At 41.7% G+C, this 25,627-nt stretch overlaps 1 protein-coding gene across 1 annotated transcript in view; it reads left to right on the top strand.

Annotated features, from left to right (window-relative positions):
• KIF26A (kinesin family member 26A) overlaps positions 1–25,627 on the top strand; it is a 96,648-nt gene that overhangs the window by 18,291 nt on the left and 52,730 nt on the right. The window contains exon 3 of the mRNA XM_054515274.1: positions 14,475–14,975. Coding sequence (XP_054371249.1) covers positions 14,475–14,975 — 501 coding nt within the window. The remainder of the gene's footprint in view (positions 1–14,474; positions 14,976–25,627) is intronic.

Below are 25,627 nucleotides of genomic sequence, written 5' to 3' on the forward strand. Positions count from 1 at the left end.
GACTGGCTCCAAGAGGGGCTACAGGAAGGATGGAAACCATCCAACTGCTGCTGCTTTCCAGAAACACTCGAGATCAGAGTCTTCTGAGTGTGTATCACCTCTCATGTATCTTGCTTGTTTCAGGTTATGTTGTGATGGCAGTCCTGATCATTATCTCATTTTAATTTTCAAGAGCATGATGTATGTGGATACACCTACTGTGCTCAGAGATTTCGCTGTGAGATTAGAGACATGTTTAGGAAATTAGTAATGAGAGAAAAACACGTAATTAAAAATGATATCAGTTTGGAAGCTCATCCATCTTCAGCCAGCTTGCTGGAAGAGAAAGGAGTCTTACACAATACCTAGTGGTGGGAAAATGCATTTGGCTCTCAACATTTTAAACAGGAAGGAACTATTTAAGTGACAGACTTACAATAGTAATTGGGGCATTTACTTGAGAACACTGGATAACATATTGTAGCTGAATAATATTGCAGTAATTCTGTATAAAGTTAAAGTAGCTCTTGTTATATTTGTTTACATTGAATGATGCCTCCACACAATTTTTTAAAACTTATTTGGAGCCTTTCTAAAACAATTGGATAATTGTACTGAAAATAGTGTTCATATTTTGAGGTAGTCATATTTGCATATGCCAAATATTGTCTGCAACATTATGAGGATGCACACTTAACAATTAATTTGTTTCCTGAGATATGCAATTTTATGTGAAATGTCTTAAATTCAAAATCTGCAACAGAATTCTAGCTCTTCATCCCCGATGAGCATTATAAAGTTGCCATATGTCTTAAAATGTGCTCAGCACAACTGCAATTGTTCAGACTGTGAATTTCCTCTCATTTTATGATGAAAGCCTTAGTTTAGAATAATTTTATTCTTTAGTAGGAGAAACACCATTTGGTCATATATGGTTCATTATAAAATGTGGTAACTTTTGAGCACTTCAAACACTACATGTGCTTCATTTGAGTTTTTTATGCCATTTTTCATGAACAATTAGCAGTACCTTGTTGTCATTTTTGTCATGAAATGCCCATAAACTCAATTATCTTCCTGTTTGGTCCCACTTACAAACACACAGAAAACCTAAGCAGATGTCAGAGCAATAACCAGGTGTACGTTGTAGTACTTTGCAAACTTTTAATTGCTGCAGGGATGTTTCCTAGTTAATGGCTGTGTTTATTAAGTGCTCCTATCTGTTGTGCCTTGTTCAGGAGTGTACCTTACATGTGGTGTGCTCAGGCTGGTTTATCCAGTGACAGCCTTGGAGTAACCTTGCAGAGGGATGTGCTTTTTCAGTTGTGTTGTTTGTAGTGTAGTTAGCAAAAGTGCTGAATTGCTGGTGGTGTAGAATCCTGTGTAATCAGGTACTCTGTGATCTCTGGGTGGGTGCTGGTGGTGGCTGATGAGTGTCCACCTCTCCAGAGGTGGTGAGTGTTATCTGGGAGGACGGACAAGGAGGATGAGGATGGTGTGGTCAAAATGACTCACCAAAGGTCAGCAGTTCTTGATGGTTCTTGGAGCAGAGAGCCCTTAGTTGGTGGCTGAGGGACCCTTTGGGTCTCAGAGCTGGAGGTCAGCAACTGACCTGAAACAGCCACCACTAGCACCCACCCAAAGATCACAGAGTACTTGATTACACAGGACCCTACACCAGCAACTGTGGTGGAGAGGGTGGGCAGCTCCTTGGCGTTCCCTGTTGTGCTTACCCATGGAGAACTGGCCTTGCTGGAGGGCTGTGAGGGGAAGCAGAGTCTTTCTTTCTTTACAGCCTCCTTGGGGTCTGTGCTGTTGTGCATGAATGGGGAGATAGAGATTTGGAATGAGGATATCTCCAGTTGCTCTGTGTTCACTGCCCAGAAGCAATGGCAGTGCAGGAAAAGGAGACCCTTGATTCATGACCCTGTGCAGTCCTGCAGATTTGTACCCAGACCAGGCCAGAGTGCCAGGATTGGTTCAGAGGTATATTATGTATTGATGAAAGAATGAGAGAGATCATCTTTTCCCAGGAATTAAATAATTGCTTCCTGGATGAAAGGACCCAACATCTGGCTCTTGGGTTTCATGTATTTGATCATGTAGATGTAACTGTTTGCTTTGTTCCTGCAGTAATGTTAACCTACTAATGTATGAAGCTGTTTCAGGTCAGTGAAAACCTGCATATAAATCTTTATTACATGTACTTGATTGTCTTTAACTCTTTATAAGATATAATTAGCACCCAGTAATCATATTGTGGTGCTGTTTCTGTGATAACCCTGGCAGTTAGTGTGCAGTGCAATCCTGGTTTTATAGACTGGAGCTAATGCTAACTTGATTGGAATAAAGGACAAACAGAGGCCTGTGTGGTTGGCCAGGTAGTTTTCTCACCTTTCTGCTGCCCAGTTCCATTGCCTCCTGCAGTTCTGAGATGTGGCTTCTGACTCAAAAGCTGTGATCTTCAAAATGTGGTGCTTTAGGTTGAAGTGAGGCCACTTTCAGCAGTGGTGTCTGTGATGGAAGGGAGGAGGAGGAGGATTGTGGCAGGTCTTCAAGGCTGGTAACTTGGCAAAGCGCTAGTGCCTAGAAATGTTTTGATCCTATTGTAATGAGTAGCTGCTAGTTCCTGTTGTTGTTTCTGTTTTGATTGAGTGCCCAGCTGGTGTGTGGTGCAGATAGGATGTTGGGGCAGGGAAAGGAAGTAACTGTCAAAAGTGCATCTCCCTCAGGAAAGCAAGAATGTGGAGGCATGGTAGAATTGGGGTTTAAATAGCACTTATTTTTCCTTGGTTTTCATAGTGCACTGACCATATGCAATTTTCCACATGCTGGGTAATGGAAAATTGGCCCCAGAGGAAGTCACTTTGTAAGTCAAGTTTGGGATTATAAAATCAATCACTCTTGGGTCACTAATTGATGTGGAAGATAGGAATTTCCTATACAGTATGACAAGTTCATTGGTTCTCTGGCAGGGTGTGTACAGTGCACTGTTTAGCCAACGATATTCTTTCCTGATTCTGTTGTTAACTCAGGAAAAGCATCAGGTCATTTACAGCTACACCCAAATTGTGGGTTTGTTTCTGAGTAGTAAGGGGAGGGTGGAGGGAGTTTCTCATGTAGGATCTACATGTGCTTTATGAAGTTTGTTTTCATCTCTTTGTGGCATAATAGCAAAGCTTGGGAGCTGTGTGGGAATTATCAAGATTGATTGCTCTTGGTGTTAAGCATCTCGTATCTCTGAGTTTATATCAACACTACCCCTCTTCCAGCAGCAGCAGCAGCATCTGGCTCATTGGCAAGCTCTGTGGACAGTTGTTTTGACCACTCTGGAGATGCCTCTGGCTGTTGTGTGGCTGCTGTCTTGGCTGAGCTGCTTTGTTATTCTAGCTGGTCCCATTTTCATTTATTTGGTTTTTGGCTTACCTTCGATTCTGATCAACTGCTCCGGAGACTGTAGTCTTGAATAAATCTTGCCTAACACTCTCGTGCAGGTACTTCTATGAGATGCTGATGTTAATTTATTTCAGTGACTGTTTGCTGATGGAGCTTGGAGCAGTAACATCCCAGCCTGTGCCTTCTGTGCAGGTTTTCCCTGTGAATCACAGCATCAGGCATGTGGAGTAAAATACACATCTTTGAGCATATCCTGCATAATGGCTTTCTCTGAGACTGGAGCTGAAAGCATACATCAAATATTAACAGTGCACAGGCGGTGCCTGGAATAGTGCTGAGGGTCCTGGAATCAGCCACTTGGATTTTTCAAGTTGACCATTGGGAGCAGGGTTTCTGGCCTGGCTGATATAAACTGTCACAGGAGCAAAGAGTAGTGTGTGTCAGTTCTGGATTTATATCCTCAATTGCTGTTCCCACCTGCTTGATTGTGTTTTTTATTCATATACCATGTACTTTAAAAACATTATTTTTTTTCAGAAGTACTGTGGGTCTGGAAGACACATGGGTTTAAATAAAAGTGAATGTTTCTTAAAATATTAAAGCATCTATTTTCATTAAAGAAGCCTGTCAGGTTCACTGCTTCTCATGATGGAAATTAGCAGAGCTGTGATGGGCAGGAGGTGGGACAAGGTACTCTTCTTCACTGCCCTTTAACTCTGATGATCTCTAGAACTGCTTCAGTGCTGTCCACAATGGGGGCTATTTGACAAACTGTAAGATCTTATAAGGATGTTAGCAAGGATTACACAACTGGTTTTAAATGCGTCTTTACATCTGTAATGATAATACTAAGGCAACTTGGGTGGCAGAGTTTTTTTTAATGATTCATTGCAAATTTGCCACATAATGCTGGAAATCCTTGTTTTAAAAAGAATGGGGGAGTTTTCACACCAAGATTTAACTGAAGTCATCACCCATCAACTATAAACATGTATTTCATGGGCATTTTATGAAATAGAGATGCAAAATGGTGAAAGAGTTTGCTGCTAATTTGAAATTAGGAACAGGAATGTTTCAATTTAGAGGGGGATTTAATGACTTTGCATTCAGTATGAATGTTGCCATGGTTTTCTTTAGGGCTCAGGTCTCACTCTGGGGCTGTAATTTCTATTCTTAAAAGAACCCTTTCTTCCTCTGTACTTGGCCTTTTCCAGCAGGTGATGAGGCAGCTCCTTTTCCAAGGTCCCAGAACACAAATTAAAATAAAAACATCCTTTTATGTTGTACCTTCAATTGAACGGAAACATAAATGTATCCTATGATGTTAGGCATTGTCTGCAGTTGTGGAATTTCTATAGAGGTAATGTAAGATACAGTAAATGTTTAAGAGCCTTGTTAAGTGTGACTGGTAGGAGAGCTAGAGCCTTTCATCTCTTAGCTGCTAGTTTTAATAGGATCTGGCTTGAAGGGTTTTGAAAGTTGTTGCCAGGTATTTGATTGCTTTTGTGTCTCAGGAGACAAGGCTTGTTTTGTGTGTGTGTGTGAGGAGCCTGAGAGAGTTTGCAGAGGTATTTTTGCCAATCATCTGTGGGCATGTCTACGTGTGCATGTGTTATAGGCAGACATAAGCTCACTTTGCCCTTGGGTTTAATATGTTTATATCCCGTGCCTTAGCAGAGTTTATAAATGGGCAGAGTGGGTTTTTGTCTGCCTGCAGGCGTAGCCCCATGGATTTATGTTTGTAGAATACAGACCTTGGGCAAAGGGAGCTGCTCCTCTTTGATTACACCAGTCCTTTGTATGGTGAGAGGTTGCACATCTTGCAGTTTTCACAGGACCACTGCAGGTTTTCCTAACAAGAGGGTTACAGGTGGATATTGATCACCTGACTGTTGTCATTCCACTCACGTGAGTGTGATTTTTTGGGCTGGTAAAGGCAATTCTTACCCAAGCCCTTCTGAGAGCTGCTCTCAGTCTGTTCATCCCCAGCCTGGATTGGTACTGGGGCTTGTCCTGACCCAGGTGCAGCACCAGCACTTGGTCTTGTAAAATCTCATGAGATTCACATTGAATTGAGCTTGTCCAGCTCTCTCTAGATGGCATCCCATCCTTCAGATGTGTCAGCTGCACCACTCAGCTTGATGTCATCTGCAAATATGCTGAGGCTGCCCTCCACCAGCCGTAATGAAGATGTTAAATAACACTGGTCCCAATACAGACCCTGAGGGGCACCACTTGTACCTGGTGTCCATTGAGATGGACAGATGGGAGTAGCTGGACTTGAACCTTCTAATTTAGGCATCTCATTTGGATTCCTGAAGAGCTGGTCCCTGAAATTTTAGGGAACAAAATGTAGCAATTCTATACATTGTATCTGTAAAGAAAGATTGAAAGTTGGATATAAAATGTAGCCTAACTAATGATAAAAGATAGTTTTGGGTATGGTGTATTCGACAGAAGTATTTTTCAAAGTGTATAGAGGGTCACAACTAGGACAAGAGGTATGAAATTAATGTAGGAATGATGCAAATTGGAAAACTTGCTGTGAGCAAGATACACTGTAGGTTACTAATAGTAACTAGTAGTCATCTAAGTAGAGCAGTAGTGTGAAGTCTGTGGCACTTGGACCCAAGCAGGAAATCTGTGCACAGATATGTTACCCATCTTTCCAAAACTAGTGTCATAGGGCTGGGGAATGATCTTCAGATCTTTAAAAAGTAATCCAGCTTTCTCCACTGGAATGGGCTCATCTATCTCTTGATCACCTCCCACAGATGTTTTTCACCTGCTCTTCAGAAATTCGCAGAAGAAGAAGCTTTCTCAACACCATTCTGTAGCAATTGCCAGTGCTCACTCACCTTTGATAATTTTTGAGTTACCTTTGCTTAAAAGTAGAATGATTTCCTGTTTTCCTTACCCAAGTGGATCTAGAAGGCAATTTTTTACCAATGAAGCTGGATGAACAGCTTGGACAGGGAGTGGGTGTCTCATCCATGCTACCTAGTAAGCAAAGGAACTGAAGCAGACTCTTCAGGCAGAGTGTGGCAGCTTGTGGTTGAGGAGTTACAGATGCTCTTCTTCATTCCTTGACTATTCATCCCTGTTAGGTTTTTTTTTCCTTTTTTTTTCCCTTGCTTAATTCCAGTCAAGGAGAAAAAGTTAAAACCCAACTCCATTACAGTACTTCCTAAATTCAGATGTAAACCCAAAATTTTTCAGCCAACAAGATTTTTTTTTGTGAAGCAAACTGAGGCAGTGAAACTTAATTAAGATGAAGAATAAGTGCAATCCACTTTTGTAATAATAAAAACTGCCTGGTGTGCTAACTGTGCACTGTATGCAGTAATTTGTAGCTTGCAAGGAGTACACAATGGGGCAGCCTTTTGGTTGTGAAGGCTAAATCGTTTCTGTATGGTCTTCAAGTATTCATTTACCAAATAATTGATAAAATGAGCAAGTGAATGAGACACTAAGAGAGTGTGATCCAATGCCAAGTGCTGGTTTCCATAGTTGATTTTAAATCTACATTATGCTAATGATGTTCATTTGGAAAATGTGTCCACTCCCTAACTTCTGCCGCTCAGTGCTCTGTTAATTGGATTCAGATGGTTGGGCTGAAGCAGTGGTAGGGTTCGTACACAGAGGGGTGTTCCAAGCAATTTTTTTTCTTTTTCCTATGCAGTCTTTCTAAGTTAGAGTTGCTTTCACTGTGGCTGGTGTCCAGCTGTTTTTGACCTCCCTCCTCAGAGGTCTGTCTGATACAAATGGGCACGGTTCTTCTGGGACAAATGAAGTTATGATCATTTAGAGATGCTGAAGATCTCATCTGGGGCGTGACTCCTCTCCCAATGCATTGGGCTGGCTGGACTGGGTTGCTGGTCAGAGTTCATCAGTGAGGGAGTCCTTTTCACCAGGCACACAGTGCAATTTGTAATTCTGGAAATACAGAATGTGTTGACTGAATTCTAACAGTAGGAAGAGCCTTTTGTTTCCCATAAAATGATATTAAGAGGTGGTGTTTCTGAGGCATTTTGACAAGGCAGCATGTTTCTGTGAAGTGGTGCTCTGCTCTGATTTTCATCCTTATGCTGAAATTCAGAGCTATTCTATTATCTGGGCAGCCTCACTGAGCTCAAACTGTATGTGGGGTTGGTGGCATTCAGTGTGATGAAATCAGCATCAATTTCCCAAATAGCTGTTCTAACCCATGAGCCCTTGGTTGCTTTGAAGAGGAAAGAGAAATTGTGACTTTTTATGCAGTTGTGACTCTAACAGGCAGAGTTTTTATAATCTGGTTTACTGTGCTCATAGGCTAACGAAAATTTATTCCCTGGTTTCAAAGAAAAAATAATTAGGGATGGAAACCTCTATCTTTTAAACAAAAGTGTCTAATTTCTGTAAGAGGATTTTGTCTGAATTTCTGAAAGTCAGCTTCATCCAAGTGGTTATTTCTGAAAGTAGAATCAAACAAAGGCCTTTAGACACCAAGTATTGTGTGGTGATAGATATGCAACTGTTTCTACACATACTTGCTGCTGTTCCAAGTGATAATACTTTTCTGAAGGTTTATAAAAGAAATAAGAGGGAAATTAAAAAAGACACAACGTGTGCTGGAAGATGGTGTTTTCACATGAACAAAATTAGTACTGAATTTACATTGTGAAGTTATAGTAAGCCTCAGAGCCAAGAGGGAAAATTAAAAGATTACTTAAAACCAACAATAAACATGCAAATTAAAAGTCATAAATTTTAAATGAAGTCATACACTATTAAAAATAAGCATAAAATTGCATACTAGTTTGGATGTGTAGTTTATAGAACACACCAAATGTTAAAATTGGATGAAATTAAGAAAAACATTTTGCAAAGGCAAGTAAAATATCTGTTTAATTAGATTGTAAAGAAAGAAGATTAAAAGTAATATTTTGTGAAGAAGTAATTACTGTTTTTCAGAAGTAGTCAGGTTCCTGTGTGTTGATCTGAATTTACCGGTGATAGCAGATCTCTTTGGGGTCTTTTGTTTTGCTTGTGTCTTTTAATTAATTTAAATGGCAACCACTACCTTTATGTTGTTTTCTTTGCACTGAACACACTGCATGGCTGTTTGCTCCACTACTCTGCCAGCTCATGAAAGCAAATCTGGTAGATCAGCTCATCCCCTCTGGTTCTGAGAGGTTAAAAGCCAACTCATTGCAGGGGACTATACAGCAAGATAACAGGAAAGGCAGCTGAGGCCATTGGGAGGTGGGCTGAGGTGCTGATGGGAGCCTGAGATGTAAATAAACCAGATTGCTCTCATTTCCTCTTTCCACTGTATTATGCATTCCAATAGCACCATTCATCTTTATGACAGACACCTATTGCTTTAACTTTACTGCAGGCCACTGAAGTACATTAAAGTGGGCAGGAAATGGAAATAAATAGAGTTCAGTGGAGCTGCCCAATAACTGAACACGGCGCAGTCGTTTTTAGTGCGGGGTCACGCGGTTCTGAGCAGATTTATCCTATTGCCTGGCTTTTGTTAGAAAGATGGGCCCTGTTTAAAAGAGATACCCTGTGATTTTTTTATATAAGTAAGAAGATGTGCTTGGATTTTTATTTTTTTTTCCAAACTCTTTGGGATGCCAGAGATGAAAAGAAATTGGGTTGAGTCTCAGCTGGGTAGAGTCAGGGGGATATGTCTGTGTGCACTACCTCAGGTTGTGGCTGGAAACAGAATAATGGGATTGAGATTTAAAGAAATCCTGCTAGGAGATAGAATGGGAGGATGGCCACAGCCCACTGGCTTAAATTAACCTTCCACCTAAAGGTAGTGAGACATTTCTGTAAGGAGGCTGAATGGAATTAGGCCTTAAATGTATCTACTTTTTTCCTAATTCCTGCACATATTGCTCACTTTGGAAATGTGGATTGCTTTCCTGCTTGTTCAGAGGAATGTTTTCAAGGACAGTGAAGTTACACTGCAGGTTCCAGATACCCTTAACTCCCAGGAGTTGGGACTTCAGGTGAATTCTGTTTTTGTGAAAGCTTCATGTGTTTGTTTTTCCTTGGTTGTTTATATTCTGATAAGATGAGGTCAGTGACTGAATGAATTAACAACACGGGTTATTTGAAGACTTAAAGCTCATATTTTCACTCCCTTGAGATTAGTCAGATAGTTGGAAACTTCTCTAAAAAAAATCATTAGAATTGTTTTTTTTCCCCCTTGATTGCATTGAACACTCTCCGGGTTTGCTGAATGTAGTGCTTGCTTTTTTTGTTTGTTTGTTTTCACAATGACTGCTATATAGTTGAAAGCAGGCATCAGCCTTCAAGGTATTTGTCAATATAGAAGATACAAGGGAATATTTCACAATGTCTTGTAAGATAAAAACTAATTTGTAAGCAGCATGGCAGAGATCTGGAAGGACAATTAAGACAAAAAATCATTAACATTGATTCTTGTGCACTGGGATAGTACATTCCTTTCTCCAAAAGCATCTTTTTAAAATGTTTTTCACCTCAATCTGTATTTAATTATATATTTCAATATGACATTCAATGATTCTTCTTTCTCTTAAATTATATTTATATCAAGACTTTAATTCTATTCAGAATACTGCTCTGGATACACTCTCACTGCAGAAAGCAGTGCCAGGCAAAATTGTGGGTAATTACTGAGGATGGTTGTTGGCAATTTGACTTTTCATCATTTGTTCGTCATCGTTTGTTCACACTCTGTGCATAGTTCCTCTCTGAAAGGATTAGGTTACAGATGGGTGGGTATTACTTCAGGGACTTCTTAAGTGAGAATCCAGATGCTGTGCTGCCTCCTCTTCTCTTGCTTAGTTGGGGAGTTAGAAGTCAGTAGCTGCAGGTAAGATTCAAAGCTTGTATCTTTGTTTCTCTTTTTCAGTGGGAAAAACCTCTCCATTCTTGTTAGTTGAACAGAAAATGTAACTGCTAACTCTAAGTACATGGGAAATTACAGATTGAACTACGATTTCAAAGTAATTTAAGTGCAGTTTTCACTTACAAACTGCTTCAAGTTCTCAGAATAGTTCAGGTCCAGGAAGGTTATTTGATGTTTCGTACTTTGAAAACCTGGCTGTGACTTTGGTGTCTAAGCTGTAGCAGGGATTTTTGGTGATATTGGCCTCTGGCCACGTCCCAGTTGCTGTGAGTTATGTCTGTAGTTTCAAGGGCAGTGGTCTGGGCATGTGGTATTTTGCAGTTGTGAAATGTGGGTTTTGTTTGTGTGCCCCACATGCTTCCCGTGGTGTTACCCCACAGCTGAGACCCTGCTGGGTCCTCCTTGCTTTCATGTGGAGGCAGCAGAGCTGAGCTCTTACATCAGAGAGGGAAACCTCCATCACAGAGACTGTTTCCTTCTCGCTGTTGCAAGTAGCAGCTTCTGATGTGCTTTCAAGTCTGTGCTCCTTTTCCCTTCTCCTGGTTTCAGAGTAAAGCCCGAAGGCAGGCTTTGGGCTAAATGCTCCAGTGCTGAAGGAAATGAGTATTTTGCCAGTGTTCTAGTGGGAGCATAGTCCTGGTTTTCCAAGTTTGCCATGCTGAACTTGCAGACCATTTCTGTGAGCCCCTCTCCTGTGGGCAGTTTGCATGTGTGTCTCTAAGCTCCCTGCAGCAGTTGGCAGCTGGCTTGTGTCTGTAAGAACTGCTTGCTGAAAAGCAGTGGTAAATTCAAGCATTCAGGAAATTTGTCCTCATATAAGGACATGCAATTATCTCATGCCCTGACCTTGCTGGGGGCTGCTGGGCTCCTCAGTTCCTAGTGGGACCATTTATTTTACTATTCTAACAGTCTGATGTTTGAATATCTAAAATTTGTAGGCAAAAGTTAAAAGCTGAGTCTGAAATTAGGGTTTTGGTTTCTGCAGTGGGAGGGGAAGCTGTGAATGTTACAGCATCACAGTATTCTGCTTATCCTGCTTGTTCAGGAGGAAAGAAGGGCATTTGGAAAGTAGGTGTGACAAAGACAGCATAGTTTATTTATGCTGTGGAGGAACAAAAGAGTCATGTTCTTTGTAGCACAGCAGACTAAAGAGGTTTTGGAGCAGTGTTTGGAACAGAGGCTTGTGTTTTGTATGTTTAATTTTTGTGCCATTGCCCTCAGCAATTTGCACGCCCCCTTTGTTTGGCTGGCCTGTCTGCTGGTGGAGCTGTAGCAAGGATGCCTTTGGCTGCTTCACCCCTCCCACGTGTGTGTCACACATTTGGTCACTCAGGTTTTATTTCTTCCCTCTGTTAAACATGAGAGTGTAACTCCCAGCCCAGCCTTGTTAGGGTGTGAGCTGCTGAAGCAGGGGCTCCCCAGCACCAGGCATTGTCACTGGGCAGGAAAACCTCTTTAATGGGGCTGGCTAAACTTTTAAGTTATGGTTAATGTTTTTAACAGTAACTTGTGTTTCCTCTGGCCTTCACGCCCAACCATTAGCCAGGTGTTTTTGTCTCTCAGAGTGGAAAAATAAAAGTAATCTAACTATCCAGCTGGGCCCTTACTGAGGTGGAGAAGGTTCTCCACAACTGGAGAAGGTTGGCCACAATGCCAGCTGCGGGTCACAGAGGCTGGATGTGTGGGTTAAGAGGCTCCTTGTAAAGCTTGGCAAAACATAAGCATTGGAAATGAGATGCCTTTTTCTTTTACTATAAATAACCTATGAGGTTTAAATTTGGCATGCTCTGTGCCTATAAGCTTTGCTCTGTGCAATTTTCTAAATATATATATTTTTAAAATTTATTTTTGTTCCCCCCTTTAATATGACATCAACTTGATTTCTTTGTAACTGCGAGACAGGCCCGACTCTGATCTGCCTTATGCTGTAAACTGTGTTTATGGAGCTAGAATTGGGGTCATTAATTTTCTTTACATCAAAAGAAGTAATTTCTTTTAAATGAGAAGCCTGTTTCACCTAGTAATTCGCTTTAATTGCTTATTTGAAACTTTTGACATTTGATAGCAATTTAAACATTGCCAGATGAGGCTCATGCAGTGGGGACGTGCAGGTGCTTCCTTGTGTGCCCAGCTTGGTTCAAAGGAGCGAGCCCAGGGATGTGCCTGGTGCAGATGGGGCACCCAGTGCTGGAAGGTGTTGTATTTTGGGGCTCTGTGAATAGAAGCTGTGTGTCAGCCTCAGCAAGTATTTGCTCAGAGGGCTCTCTTCCCTTGGAGAAGTTTCTGAGGAGCACTGAGCACGGTGCTGTTTGTTTTTCTTGGGAGATAGACTGCATGGCCTTTGTTTTACCCGAGGCTAAATAAAGCTTGCAGAACTGAGTCTCTGTGGTTTTTTTTTTTTAAGTCTAACCAATAGCACTTTCTGCTGAAAGGATAGAAAAAAGTTTCTAAAATATTAATTACTTTTTTTTTCATGACTAATATCTCTTAATTTAGTATTACCATCTTCTGGGAGGTTTGGTGGGAAAGAATTTTCTTCCTCATGAGGGTAAGCAAATGGTGCAACTTCAAAGGCATTTTTAGCAGGATCTAAACCTCAATAAAGAGAAGAGACAAAAATGAAACAGTGTCTTTCACTTAACTTTTTATGCTGATTCACTATTGTGAATCAATTTATTGTTCAGCCACTGCCAGGAGAAGCTTTTCTTAGCCTCAGAATTATTTTTAATTTTAAGTCAATAAAAATAATTTAGATTATTGCAGAAAGACCAACTTTGATTAATGGCTTTTGGCTGTGGAATAATGTGACGCTAGATATACTTACAGTGGTTTCTATCCACACTGTACTGTGTCTCGTGAGATCATTGAAACTATTGCAGGAGTAGTCCAACAGCTGAACATGAGATAAATTCTGTGCTGCTGCTGCAGAAGTTAAGCAGTGTTTTAGTACTTTCTGAATTCAGAGCAAAGCCAAAGTACCAGTGCCAAGACTTCTTTAAAGAGTTTTATTGATGTGCATTGTAATTAAAACCAGAATGAGTTTTCTAATAGCACATTCATTTCCTAGAGAGCAATTGCAGCTTGGCATAAAGTAATACATTTTTAAAAACAAGTGCCAATCTGGGGATATCCCCAGCATATGTTGGATGGCTGATTTACCAGCTATGTGTGTCCTACTTATTAACAAGAAAATTAAATATTTTCATTTAAAATAATTATACAAATAAACCTTTGGCTGTGCTGTGATTTCATTAAAACCTTAATTGTTTAGAGAGCTCTATGAGGGTGTGTGAAGTTGGGTCAGTTTTACTGCCTGGTGTTAGGCTCGATAGCAGATTTACGACAGGGCTGGATTTAATCTCTTGGCTAATCTTTTCAGTAGCAGGCCTGGGATGGGAGGGCGTTTGTGTGTTGCAGGAGATAGGTAACTCTATCTCTGAAGTGGAAACACAGTGCTGGGTTTTAAAATGTCTTGCAGCCTTAAAATGAACTAGCCAAGAGCTGGTGGGGAATTGCTCTGTGGAAACAAAATAGGTGTTGCTTTTAAATCAGCGTCTTAGTGTGCACATTGTCACACCTTCACACATGGCTGTAGGCTCAAATCTATTTCTCATTAAAGCAACTGTAGCAGAAGGGAATATTGCAACGATCTGGGTTGCAAAGATCAGAAGTAACAGTCCTGTGGGCAGCACCATGTAAACTGGCTCTTATGCCCCTTGATTCATCATTTCTGAGGGTAAGGGCAGCACGACATTTACCAAGTCATGAATTAATTTTTCAAAATACTTTCAGTCTAATTTTCCTTGGTTTCTGATGGTGGTATGCCTTTGAATCAAGTTATGATATTTGTAGGTTCAGCATCTCAACTAACATTGCTCCTGAGCATGGGAAACACGGGTGCTGTAGATGTCTCCAAAGGAGAGTTAATTAGAAGAATGAGCAGTTATCAAGAACACCACAGCTCCACTGTTTAATTCTGATGATAATTTTCATGCTGGGTCTAATACAAATGAATTCACTTTTGGTTTATTAATCCACTGTGGGCCTGTTAGGGTATTCATCAGGAAAAATGCTGAGAGTTACAGAACAGATTTAAAGTACTTCCGTGAGTGGAGAGCAAATCAGAGAACTTTCTTTTTTCCTCTTGTTTTTATCTTTCTGCATCACTTTAACTGACTATGTTTTCCCCCTTTCTCCCCTTCTTTAGGACCCACGATTATCAGCTTTAATTTTTGACAAGCTTCAAGTGCCTGACTACTTACAGAAAAACAGGAATGAAGGAGAGAGCAGATGTGAAACCTGTGCCACTCACTTGAATCAGCTGAAGCAGGAAGCCATTCAGATGATGCACACCCTCAGCCAAACCAGCTACCCAGAGATGCCTGACCTCCCGCCCGGCGCCGGGGCAGTGACCAGCATGGTACCCAGGATGGTCACTGTCTCTTCCCAGAGGGACCTGCCCCTCCTTGCTGGGCAGGTGGGCAGGCAGCCTGGGAAGTCTCCCAATCTCTTCTCTGCGGCAGAGAAGAAGAAAGGACTGGGATGGTCTCAAGGCGTGGGCGGTTTTCCCAACTCCAGCGTTCAAGTGACGGTGGCCCCCAGCGGCCTCAGTGGTGCCCTGAGCTCTGTCACCATCCAAGCTCAGCAGTACCTCGAGGGCATGTGGAGTATCTCCAGAGTGAACAGCTTCCTGCCTCAGGCTTGTCTAGTAAGTAGTGATAATTCAGCTGCCTTGGTTTTGTTTGCATGTGTGTGGACATACAGAGGGATACAGATAAAATTTGAGATCTATACATGTTTATCTTTGTGGGGATCAGCTAATGGTATTCTAAGCCATGTTTCAAGAGCTGAAGAGTTAAAGAGCTTTGGAAGATGTTCTATCAGATGTCATGAGGAATTTGCTTTCTTATCTCACATGGTGAAATCCTTTCCTCAGATGTTTTTGCACCTATTTTAGCTTCATGTATGCAGGTGATGCTATTTGTCTGTCACATACCTGGTAACTCCTTTAGAAAAACACAAAAGGCCAAGTTTGTCACGCATGAAGCTCTGGGAGTTTCATGGGATTATATCAAAGGTGAACTTGACCCTCAAGTCTAGTGCAGAGCTTCCAACACTGTGTGCAGTTCAGCAGTTGCTGTTGATGGACTGTGATGCACAGCATTAATCTGCAGCTTAGATGTGTTGCAGAACAGTTTGCTGCTGAGGAAGGGGCTCAGGAGGTTGCTTCAGAGCCACATGCCTGTAAATGTCACTGCACTTGGATTTTCAGCCTTGATGTTGTTTCCCTGTATTCTCTGCGCATTGTAAGAACTCTTGTGGGAAATGGGAAAGCTTTGTAGAGGTGCACATTACCTTTAGAAGCAAATTCATGATGTGCCTATCTATGGGACTGTGCTAAGAAGTAGGATACAGTACATGGCTGGTTTTGACTGAGATTTATTCCTGACGAGTTTTCAGGTAGTGAATGGGGGAGTGTGTCTAATAATGAAATGTGTACAATTTGAAGTAAAGGTTTTCACTTAAAGATGACCTAACAGATCTTGTGAGATCAGATATTTTGGTGCCAAGCAGCTTTAAATTTTACATGATGCCTTATGTGCTGTTGTATGTAAACACTACCTAATATTGCTTGGTAGCTTCAGCTGGTTGAGCTCCAAGATCATCAGAGATAAATATTTGAGTGCTGCTGTATAACAACATTACTTTTTCAGGCTGACTTGTGCTTCCTTCCAGAAAAGGCTTGGAGACTTGATTCCTGCCTCCCATACTTTTCTCTCTTAAGGAAACGTGTGAATTCACATAAATTCCACCTCTGAGGGATTTAAATCCAGTGAATCTCTACTGACATCAGGTCACTCACTAAGAAAAGGGAAAATGGCCCGTTCAGCTCTTCATGGTTTATAAGGAACTTCTGCTATAAGAGCTTTTCTCTAAAATGCTGCTCCATGCATTAGGGATCAATTTGGCCATGTATGGTATCTGATGTTACCTTTAAATTGCCTTCTAAGTTCATTGTATATCACAGAAATAGAGAAGGAAAAATGGGAAAGCTGCTAGGCTAAGAAGCCTGCACTCTGAAAGCAGAAGTATTTCCATTTGTCTGCTCATTCTTTGTCTGCCCTTATTCTTGTCCTAAATAATTCAGTAACAGCCAGCTACAGATTTCTTCCTGCTTAACCATGCTGACTGATAGATGTGGTCTTCCCTAACCACTATGCTATTCTAAGATAAAACTGTTGCCTCATTTAACCCCTGTGAAGGAAAAATGTGTATAATGCAGCAGAGCTTAAGTGTGATTTAGAAATGTGCAAAGAAACTCAGTAGCCTGGAAAACAGTGACCTTTAACGAAAGGACAAACACTGTGAGTGTTGGAGGCAGCTTGGATGTGATCCAGTCATCTGCAAGGATCATTTAGATTTATAAGCAGTTTTTGGATAGAAGCTAGTCTTCAGTTGTTTTATCTCTCCTCTCTCTTTATTTATTTTATCCATTTAAACCCAAATGTAGTTACTGAAGACTGTGAGTGCATCTCATTCCAGATGGTGCTTCTTGTGTCTGTCGGAATTCTTCCACTGCCTTGTGTATTGTTAAGAGCCTGGTGTCTGATGAAGTTGTTTGGGTGGGTGAGGCAGAAAGTGCTTCCCCTACGCTCTTCCCCTGAGAAATCACAGGTGTTGAAGGAAACGGGACTGGAGAGATTTCAGGAAACAGCTAGTCTGGCCCTTGTCTAGGATAGTATCCACTGCAGGACATTCTTGTCCAACGCTTATCTTACATAATTTCGCAATTTTTCAAAGACTGGGATTTTCCCAGTTCTATTAATTCTCACATCTGAACTTCCTTCCCTATTAGAAAAGTTTATTTGGTTTATTTACTTTTTTTTTTTTTTTACTGGTTAGAGAGATAATTTTGTCTTTTCTTTTCTGAAGTTAGAGACAGAGTTTGGGTTTCAGATTAACCCAGAAGAGAACTGTTCTTATACATACTTTTAGTGATGTCTGTCTTTAGTAATGCTTCCTGTCTTGTGGGGCAAAGCTGGTCTGGCTAGAGAAATTCTGGAGCAGGACTACTGCAGTAGAAAGAACAGCACTGAATGTACTATTTATTAAGTGTGACTGGATTTTGAAGACTTCAGCCCCCATTTAGGCAACATACTGCACAAATGCAGAAGTAAAAGATGGCTCTTTTCTCGGGGAGTTTCCACTCTTGGTTGGGACACCAGTAATTTTGACCACCCTGTAAATACTCCATGGGAATCTGTATTTACTTACACCTTTTTTCCTTACCAAAGGGTACTTGAAACAACAGGTGCTGAACTCCCTGGTGGGAGGCTTCTACCCAATGCCCGTCCTCCCTGTGATTTAATTCACTGCTGCATATGAAGTGGGCATGATTAATTTTGCAAATCTGGGAAGACAAAAGTAAAGGCTTGAGTTCATCTCAAGTATTTTTAATTGTCAAAACCCCAGGTATTTATTATAACATAATTACTGAGGCTTCCTTTGGGGCTGTGGAAGACCAACAGGCACTTCAAAGAGATGCTTTGTCCTTCTCTTCTTGGATGTCTCTCTTGGCCTGCCTTGTCCACCAAGGGCTCCTGTGGCTTCCAGGTGGTGCTGGTGGAGCCCAGGTAGGTCATGTGGAGTGAATCCTATTTTGGATGCAGCCTACTGTGTGCCCAGTGCCTTCTAGGTGTGAAAATACACCCCAGTGTACATCTGCCAAACCTCAGGGGACCTTGCAGCCGCACACATTTCTCCAGGATCTGTATTTTTTATTCATGGTTAGTTCTAATAGTGGCAGTAGGGAAATTGTCTGTGGAGAGAAAAAAAAAGATTTTATTTCTGCTCCTCTCATCTCCCTCCCCAAACTCGCATGTATTACCTTGTTATGTCACTTACAGTTGTGAAAACACTTCTGGGCTGAACGTTGGGGGTCAGAAGTGCAGGACATCGTAAATTTTTAATATGTGTTTGGAGTTCAAGTGTGAAAAATCCATTATATAGATTATAAATTTTTTGAACAGGAACGTGTGTTTGAAGCGTAGTGTGGGTGCTGCTCAAATGAAAATAATAACCATGGGCTTTGGGAGCTGTAAAGAGGAACAGTAATTAAGGATCTGGAGGAAGGTTCAGGGAGGGGAAGACTAGGATTGCAACCAAGGTGCAAAAGGTGAAGATGTAATCAGCTGCTTTACCCAAGTGGCCCGTTGTGAAAAATTACAAAAAATAATCACCAGTAGCAGTGATAAGTTGTCTGAGCAGACAGTGAACACAGTGGAGGGGAGGGAGCTGGTGTAACTCTGGGTAAAGCAGCTGATTTGTGCTGGACGCCTGACAACTGTAATTAATAAATAGTTTGTATTGATGTTTTCAGTTCTTGACCTGACAAGCAACTGTAAGGTTACTACTCAAATCAAAAAAACCCATTAGCAGTGCTAAGCACTGACACCCAGTTTAATGCAAAAGGAGAGGACTGAGGGGAGTTTGAGCTTCCCAGAAAGCCCAAACTGTTGTTGGGCTTCAACTGTTGTTGAAATTTGGCTGAGAGGTAGAACATTAAAACCACTGAAAATACCTTGTACGCTTATTAGAAATATCTGCATTTATTGGGTATTGTAGAAAGAAAGAGGTCTTACTGTACATTTTAAATTGAGTGTGTTATTATTATGCAGTGTTATATGCTGCATAAAAGTGCTAAAGTAGCCATGCCATGTGCTATAAAGACTTCTCAGTGAAATAGGGCTTATTTGCAAATTGCATTTTCTTTCATCTTACACAAAATGAGATCCTCGTCATACTGTATTTCTTACTTGAATATGTACAGTTGGCACTGGTTATAAGGCAAAGCATTGTGGCTCCTTGAACACTTAACAATTTGTAAGTGGATTTAAAAATATATTAAAAACGCACTATTAAGAAATTGAAAAAGTTGGAGCACTAAAAAATTTGAAGAGCCTTAAGTAAAACTTCTAAAGCCTATATATGCAAAATTGTAAAATTATCAAATGTATGTTCCTGAGAGTATTCACAAATTTAAATTTAGGTATGAGCTTATTGCTTGGGTCTGTGAAGTTCAGAGAGGGAGGATTCACCCACAGCACAGCACATGTAAATGGGTGCACAGACTCTGAAGTTAAAGAAGTTGTGTTTATTTGTCTTATGTGAAAAACCTCCGAGTTATTTTAGTCACAATTCAAACTTCCCTGTAGTTTGAGTAAGTCTTCTGCTTACCCTAATCTAAACCAGATGGTTTTGTCTGAGAGTAGTTCAGCCTCTGTTGACTTTCCTTAAAGCCTCTTTGTTTGTTTATAGCAAGGGTGACTTACATTTTGTTTAAAAGATGCAATAAAAAGCTGACTGTGGAAAACAGAACAATGACAAGATTTACTTTCCAGCATTTACTTTTTTTACTTTGATAAATGTCATGCCAAATGGATTTTTAAATTAATTTTTAAAACCCTACTTGATAGCTTTCTCAGTGACCTTTTATTAATACAATGTGGGAAATATATTTTGTAATGAAACAATTAAAATACAGTGCATTGACCATAAATCTTGTCCGTGAGACATATGGATGTCTTTGAGCTTTGGGACATTCCTCGGACTCCACGTATAACATCTTGATCCTCAAGAAGTCAATGTTAGACAGATGGTGAGGCAGGGACTGCACAGAGGCTCTTCTGTTTTCTCTTTAGCTCCAGTAGTGTTGGTGTCACTGCTTTTGTAGAGGAAGTAAATAAATAAAGGAAAAGGGGGTGGCAAAAAATACTACCTTTCAAAGTTAGTGTTGGTCACTCTCCATAACAAGTCTCAGCAGCAGAAGGAAACCTTTCGGTCCAGGTTACTAAATGCTTTCTCATACTAACCCAATTTATGTTCCCATGGAAAAGACCTTTGCTGTGGCTGCTGCATGTCAGCTGGGCAGTCATGCCTTGCCTTGGGCTTTGCTGCCTTGGCACATGCAGAGGAGGGAGGGGTGTGATGTGGGATTACAACACTGCCACTGCCAGTGAGACCCTGCCCCAGCGGCCAGGGAGCAGACTGCCTTGGGAACAGTGGGTTGGGAATTCAGCCTTAAACGTGCAGCGGGAAGCATAACCCTCTGCTTTGTGTAGTTATTGGGACCTTTGTGCTCTCCCATTCTAGACTGTCCCCAGTGTAGAGTGATAAGGTGAAAATGAGGTTACTTTTTAACGTATTTCCAGGTATCAGAGTGATACAGGAAAAATACTAAGAGTTAACAGAAAGGCTCATTTCCACCTTGTAGCCAATAACCTTTCTTGGGTGAGGGTGTGGATTGCATTTCTTTTTATTGTGTTTGACACTTCCACCATAGTGTTGGTTTTACAGTTGTGGGACAGGGTAGCTATTTGAGGACTCAGACCCTCTTGTGGCTCACATTACCACCTGAAAGCAGTTCTTTTGATCTTTCACCCCTCCAGGTGAAGCAGTTGTTATTACAACTCTCATGAGGAAACAAGTCCATACTTGCCTCAGTTGACAACTGAAGTCAGCAGGCAATAATAAGGAATGTTTGCCCAGACTTCACCTGTAACTCTTCAGAGATAGATTTAAGACAAGCAGATTTTAGAGATTATGTGGAAATGATAATCCACTGGATTTACCTTTGGCCCACAGTGCATTCTCTCATCTGGCAAATGTATCATAAGCTACACTAAATACCCCAAATACTTAAATTTTCTACTCTTGCCTTTCAACTTGTTTCTTTGGCCTTTTCTGTTTACTTTGCTCCCTTCAGCTTCTCTTGCCTCATTCTAGTCCATTTATGCTCTAAATTTGCTCCACTATAAATTCTCTGGTGAACTGATAATCAGTGCATCCCATGCCACCCCAGCACTAGAAGTTGCCATGCAGGGAAGGTTCATGCTTTTTGGCCGAAGCTCGGAAGTGGTGTCATCCAAGATTTCAGAAAGAACAGCTTGAACAGCTTTTACAAGGCTACTGTTGCATGGGCTACATGGGTTAAGGGTGGGCTGCAGATGAATAATGCCCTCTGGCTTCAGAAGTTAATGCAGCAGAGAAACCAAATAAATTCAGGCTGAGCTCAGACCTTAGTTGTGTGCAGGGGGGGTGGAGGGGAAAGTCTTGCAGTGGTGTCTCTATAGTACATGAAAGGAGCTGATTTGTACGGATGAATGCAGGTAGGATTGCCCAGTTGTCCTGCTTGTGTAGAATAGTATTTGAACATCATCTATTTTTTTGTTTTTGGAAAGTGCTTTGAATTTGACCTTTTCTCAGCAGGCTGTTTACTGGAATGATGGCATGTTGAGGGTGTGGGCCTTCAGATGGTTGAGAGATGTGCACAGTACAAGCTTTGGTGAAAGCATCTCCTGTTGTTTTGTGGCTGAGCGTGGGGCAAAAATTGGTGCTCTTTGTTACTTGCAGCTAGAGTCACTGAAGGGCCCTGCCTGGCAGCTTCTGACAGGAGGTTTGAAAAGCATAAATAGAAAATGATGTATCTATTTTTGTGTTTCAGCACTTAGGAGAGAATTTATGATGTATGGATAGAGTTCATAGATATTTCAGGCATTTCATATGTGTGTGTTTAATGGAATGGATTGCCACTTTAGTGAACATAGCATCAAATCAGCTCTGTTAATTGAAAAAGATTTTTCACATTATTGCTAATGATGTGACACAGTTTTGTTAGAGATGGTGCATAAAATAGCACTACTTCAAGTGACATTAATGTATGCATTTAAATTCCTTTTTTCCCATTTACGTGCATTATTGATTTTATTTCATTGTTGAGCAGCTAATGGATTTATAATTTGAATACAGTCACTGTAATCAATGATGGGATTACTAGACTTATAAATAGAACTTTAAAACTACGATGAGATAATTTCACAGTGACATTATAGAGAGTGAGCTGCCCAACCAGGAAGTCTGAGTGGGTGAGGTCCTCCAAAGACAGGCAGGAACAACCTCATGTTCAGAAGTCCTGGTCCTTGTGAGGGACAACACAGCAGGGCATAAGCAATGTAGGAGGTTCCTGGAATGTGTTAATGATAATTTTCTTCTCCAAATGACAGAAGAGCCAATGAGGAGAGGTGCTGTGCTGGGCCTTGGTTGTAATCAGTGATGCAGAGTACCTGGAACCCTGGAGCCAGTGGTGTTCCCCAGGGATCTGTGCTGATTCCAGTTTATTTCATCATATTCATCAATGCCCTGGATGGAGGGACAGTGCTCAGCCTTGGGAAGCTTGCTGAGGAGGAATGGCTGCTACCACAAAGTGCCAGCTGTGCCATCCAGCAAGACCTGGACAGGCTGGAAATGTGGATAGAGAGGAACATAATGAAACTCAACCAAAGCAAGTGCAGGGTTCTGCAGCTGGGGAGGTTTCACCCCATGTACCAGTACAGACTGGAGGCTGACCCACAGAAAGCAGCTCTGGGAGTCCTGGTAGACAACAAGCTAACCACGAGCCAGCACTGCCCTTGTGAACAAGAAGGCCAATGGTATTGAGGACTGCATCAGGAGGAGCATTGCCAGCAGATCAAGGGGGGTGACCTCTGCTCAGCCCTGGGTGAGACCACATCTGGAGTGCTGTGTCCAGTTCTGGGCTCCTCTGTTCCAGAAAGACACAGTGCTCCTGGAGAGGGTCCCATGGAGGGGCTGTGAAGATGGTGAGGGGATTGGAGCATCTCTCTTAAGAGACAAGGCTGAGGGAGCTGGGCCTGTTAGCCTGGAAAAGAGACAACTGAGTTAACTCCTCTGAATTTGCATGGCTGCTTCTATTTCAAATCTGGATGAGTTTGTTCTTTTGTGATACCTTATGCAAAGGAAGAATTTGAAAGATGCTATAGGCATGAGTCTGTTGCTGTGGTTTTTGGTGTTGTTAGATAATGGATCTGCCATTCAGAACTGTCTCTTGTGTTTCTTAAAAAAGAAGGTGATGAAGTTGTACAAGGTGAAGAAGTTGTACAAGGCTGTTTTAGGTGTCAGGTGGCAGTGGAAGGATAAAGAAGGGGAGAGTGGCCCTTTAGATGCCTTGAGAAAGGTCTAGGTTTAGGTTGTTAATGCAAGGTGCTGTATGGACATCCCCTTGAGGCCTGTCAGCCTCTCCCTATGACTCTGAAGTACTGATAGGGGATGTGGGAATAGCACAACCTCCTGTTGCTAGTTATGCTAAGATTCTCTTGAAAAGATTGAATGGGAATGATAAGAACATTAGTAATATCCTGCTGGGTCTCAGCTGCAGCCTGTCTAGCCCAGGGCTGTCTCCAGCAGTGAAGCTGGAAATGGTATTTAGGGAGAGCTGTGGAGCCTTGGCTGCTTTCTGCAGTCTGCTCACACTCCCCAGCATGCCCAGTTGGAGAATTCACAGGGACACATACCTGTCTGATCTGTTTAGGGACCTGCTGTTCAGGAATTTATCCAAACCCTCTCTGACCCTGAAACACCCTCTAGCTCCACAGCCTTCTGTATGCCAGCAGGTTCCATGGGTTCACTACCCCAGTACAGAGTATTTGCTTTCATTCCATTTATTCAGTACCTCCAAGACTTTGTAAACCTCAGTCAGGCTGTCCTCAATCTTCCCTTCTCCAAGCAAGAGAAGGCTCCCAGCCTCTTTTATCTCTCCTCTTGGGACAGCTGCTTTGCACAGTCACACTTGGGAATTTCTTCTGGAATTCCTTCTTATTGGCATTTTGTTACTTGAAAGAGCTCTGGGACATCTGCAGGCTTGCAGATTTCGCTCTAGTCGTGGTGAATCATGTCTGGGTTACATGGCCCCAACACTGGGAGCAAACAGTGGGGTCAGCAGAAACAGCCACATGGAGAGTGTCATCTGCACAGCTCTATCCCTAATTTGGGACCTTGGTGTCCTTCAACAATGATCCCAATGATCACAGCTGTCCTTGTCTTTGCAAACTTAATGCTGCTTCATGAGCTTGCCTGTAACTGAGCCTTGGTCTCTAAATATGGGTGTAATTAAGAGCCAGTTTTCCCTTCAGATAATGAGGGCTTGTACCTCTTCAAGAGAGCTGCAAGTCAGTGGGTGCCTTCCATGTGGTAGCTGTCAGGCAAATTGATCCCAAGGGATGTTCTTTTTAAAGCAGCTACATCTAAAATATAAGCAGCTCAACTGTGATTGAGATAGAAATTACGTATGACAATCTCCGTCCACCTTTGCTTTATTTGATGACATTGTATGTCAATCATTATAACAATACAGTGATTTTAATGAAATTGGGAACATGGTAATTTCTTTTGCTGAATAGAGAGTGATCAAGATATGGTGACATTTTTGTTGAGTTGCCCAGATCATTGAGAAATGCTGTTGTGGAGTCAGGAAGGTGAAACAAGTTCTCCCATTTCAAAGCTCTGCATGTCTCCTGTGTTTAGTGGCTGTTAGAAACACATCTGGCCCATGGAAGTCAGTCCTAATGGAAAAGCCTTTGTCTTGTTGTAGGCAACCCAATCATAAAATGACAGAAATTTGCATTATTATGAACCTGTTAATGAATTCTTTTGCTTGCTCTTATCAACCTTTGACAAAAAGCAGAGATTTTAACTGTATATCTGTCCATTTGAAATAATACTCGGGAAGTACACAGCTAGATTTTTTGGCTTTGGAGGCTGTAGCTATTGTAATAGAAGTCAACAGGGAGGGCTCTGGGCAGCACTTTCTGATGCTTGCCTAGAGGCATTAGAAGAAACAGTTCCCTCTAGCCTGGCTGTTTTAAATGCACTGCACGTGAAAAGTCCTGATTTGAGAGTGTTAATATGCAGCAGGATCCATGTCCTTGTTGGTAGCTCATTTCATGCCCTCCTGACTTTGCAGGCAGTGGGTTTACATGTGCAGATAGGAGGATGTTGTTCATGTGACTGGTGGTCAGGTTGCTGTGAAAAGGGAAAGAAAAAAGAGCATTTCTTGCTGTGTCTTTGGTATGGGTATCCTGAATGGCTGCAATGTGAAGGAATTGGTCTGTCACTGCCTCCTGACATCTTTGCACTACCAGAGCCCTGCCTGCAGGGATTGCCCACATTCTCAATCTGAAGGAAGGAAAGAAAGAATTGCGTTTCATTTTGTAGATTGAGGCCCGCCCAGAACCCCAATCCATTTTTCAAGGACCAAGTAGCATAGTTTAGGAGAGATCTGGGTCAGATTGAAATCAAAAGCCATTTGTCAGAAGGGAGAAGCTGCTGATTCTCCATCCTGGTACCGCCAAGGACGCCCATGCTGGATGTAGCTGGGTGTGTGCCCTGCCCAAAAGGTTGAGGTCCTTTCTGCATGGAGCACAGACTGCTACTGATTTTTGGTGGTAAAGATCCAAACCTTAAACCTGCTTTAATCATTTCAAAAAGCAAGTGCTCTGAGGTTTCCTT

This window comes from Molothrus ater, chromosome 6, assembly GCF_012460135.2.
Source record: "Molothrus ater isolate BHLD 08-10-18 breed brown headed cowbird chromosome 6, BPBGC_Mater_1.1, whole genome shotgun sequence".
In the NCBI taxonomy this organism is placed as follows: Eukaryota; Metazoa; Chordata; class Aves; order Passeriformes; family Icteridae; genus Molothrus; species Molothrus ater.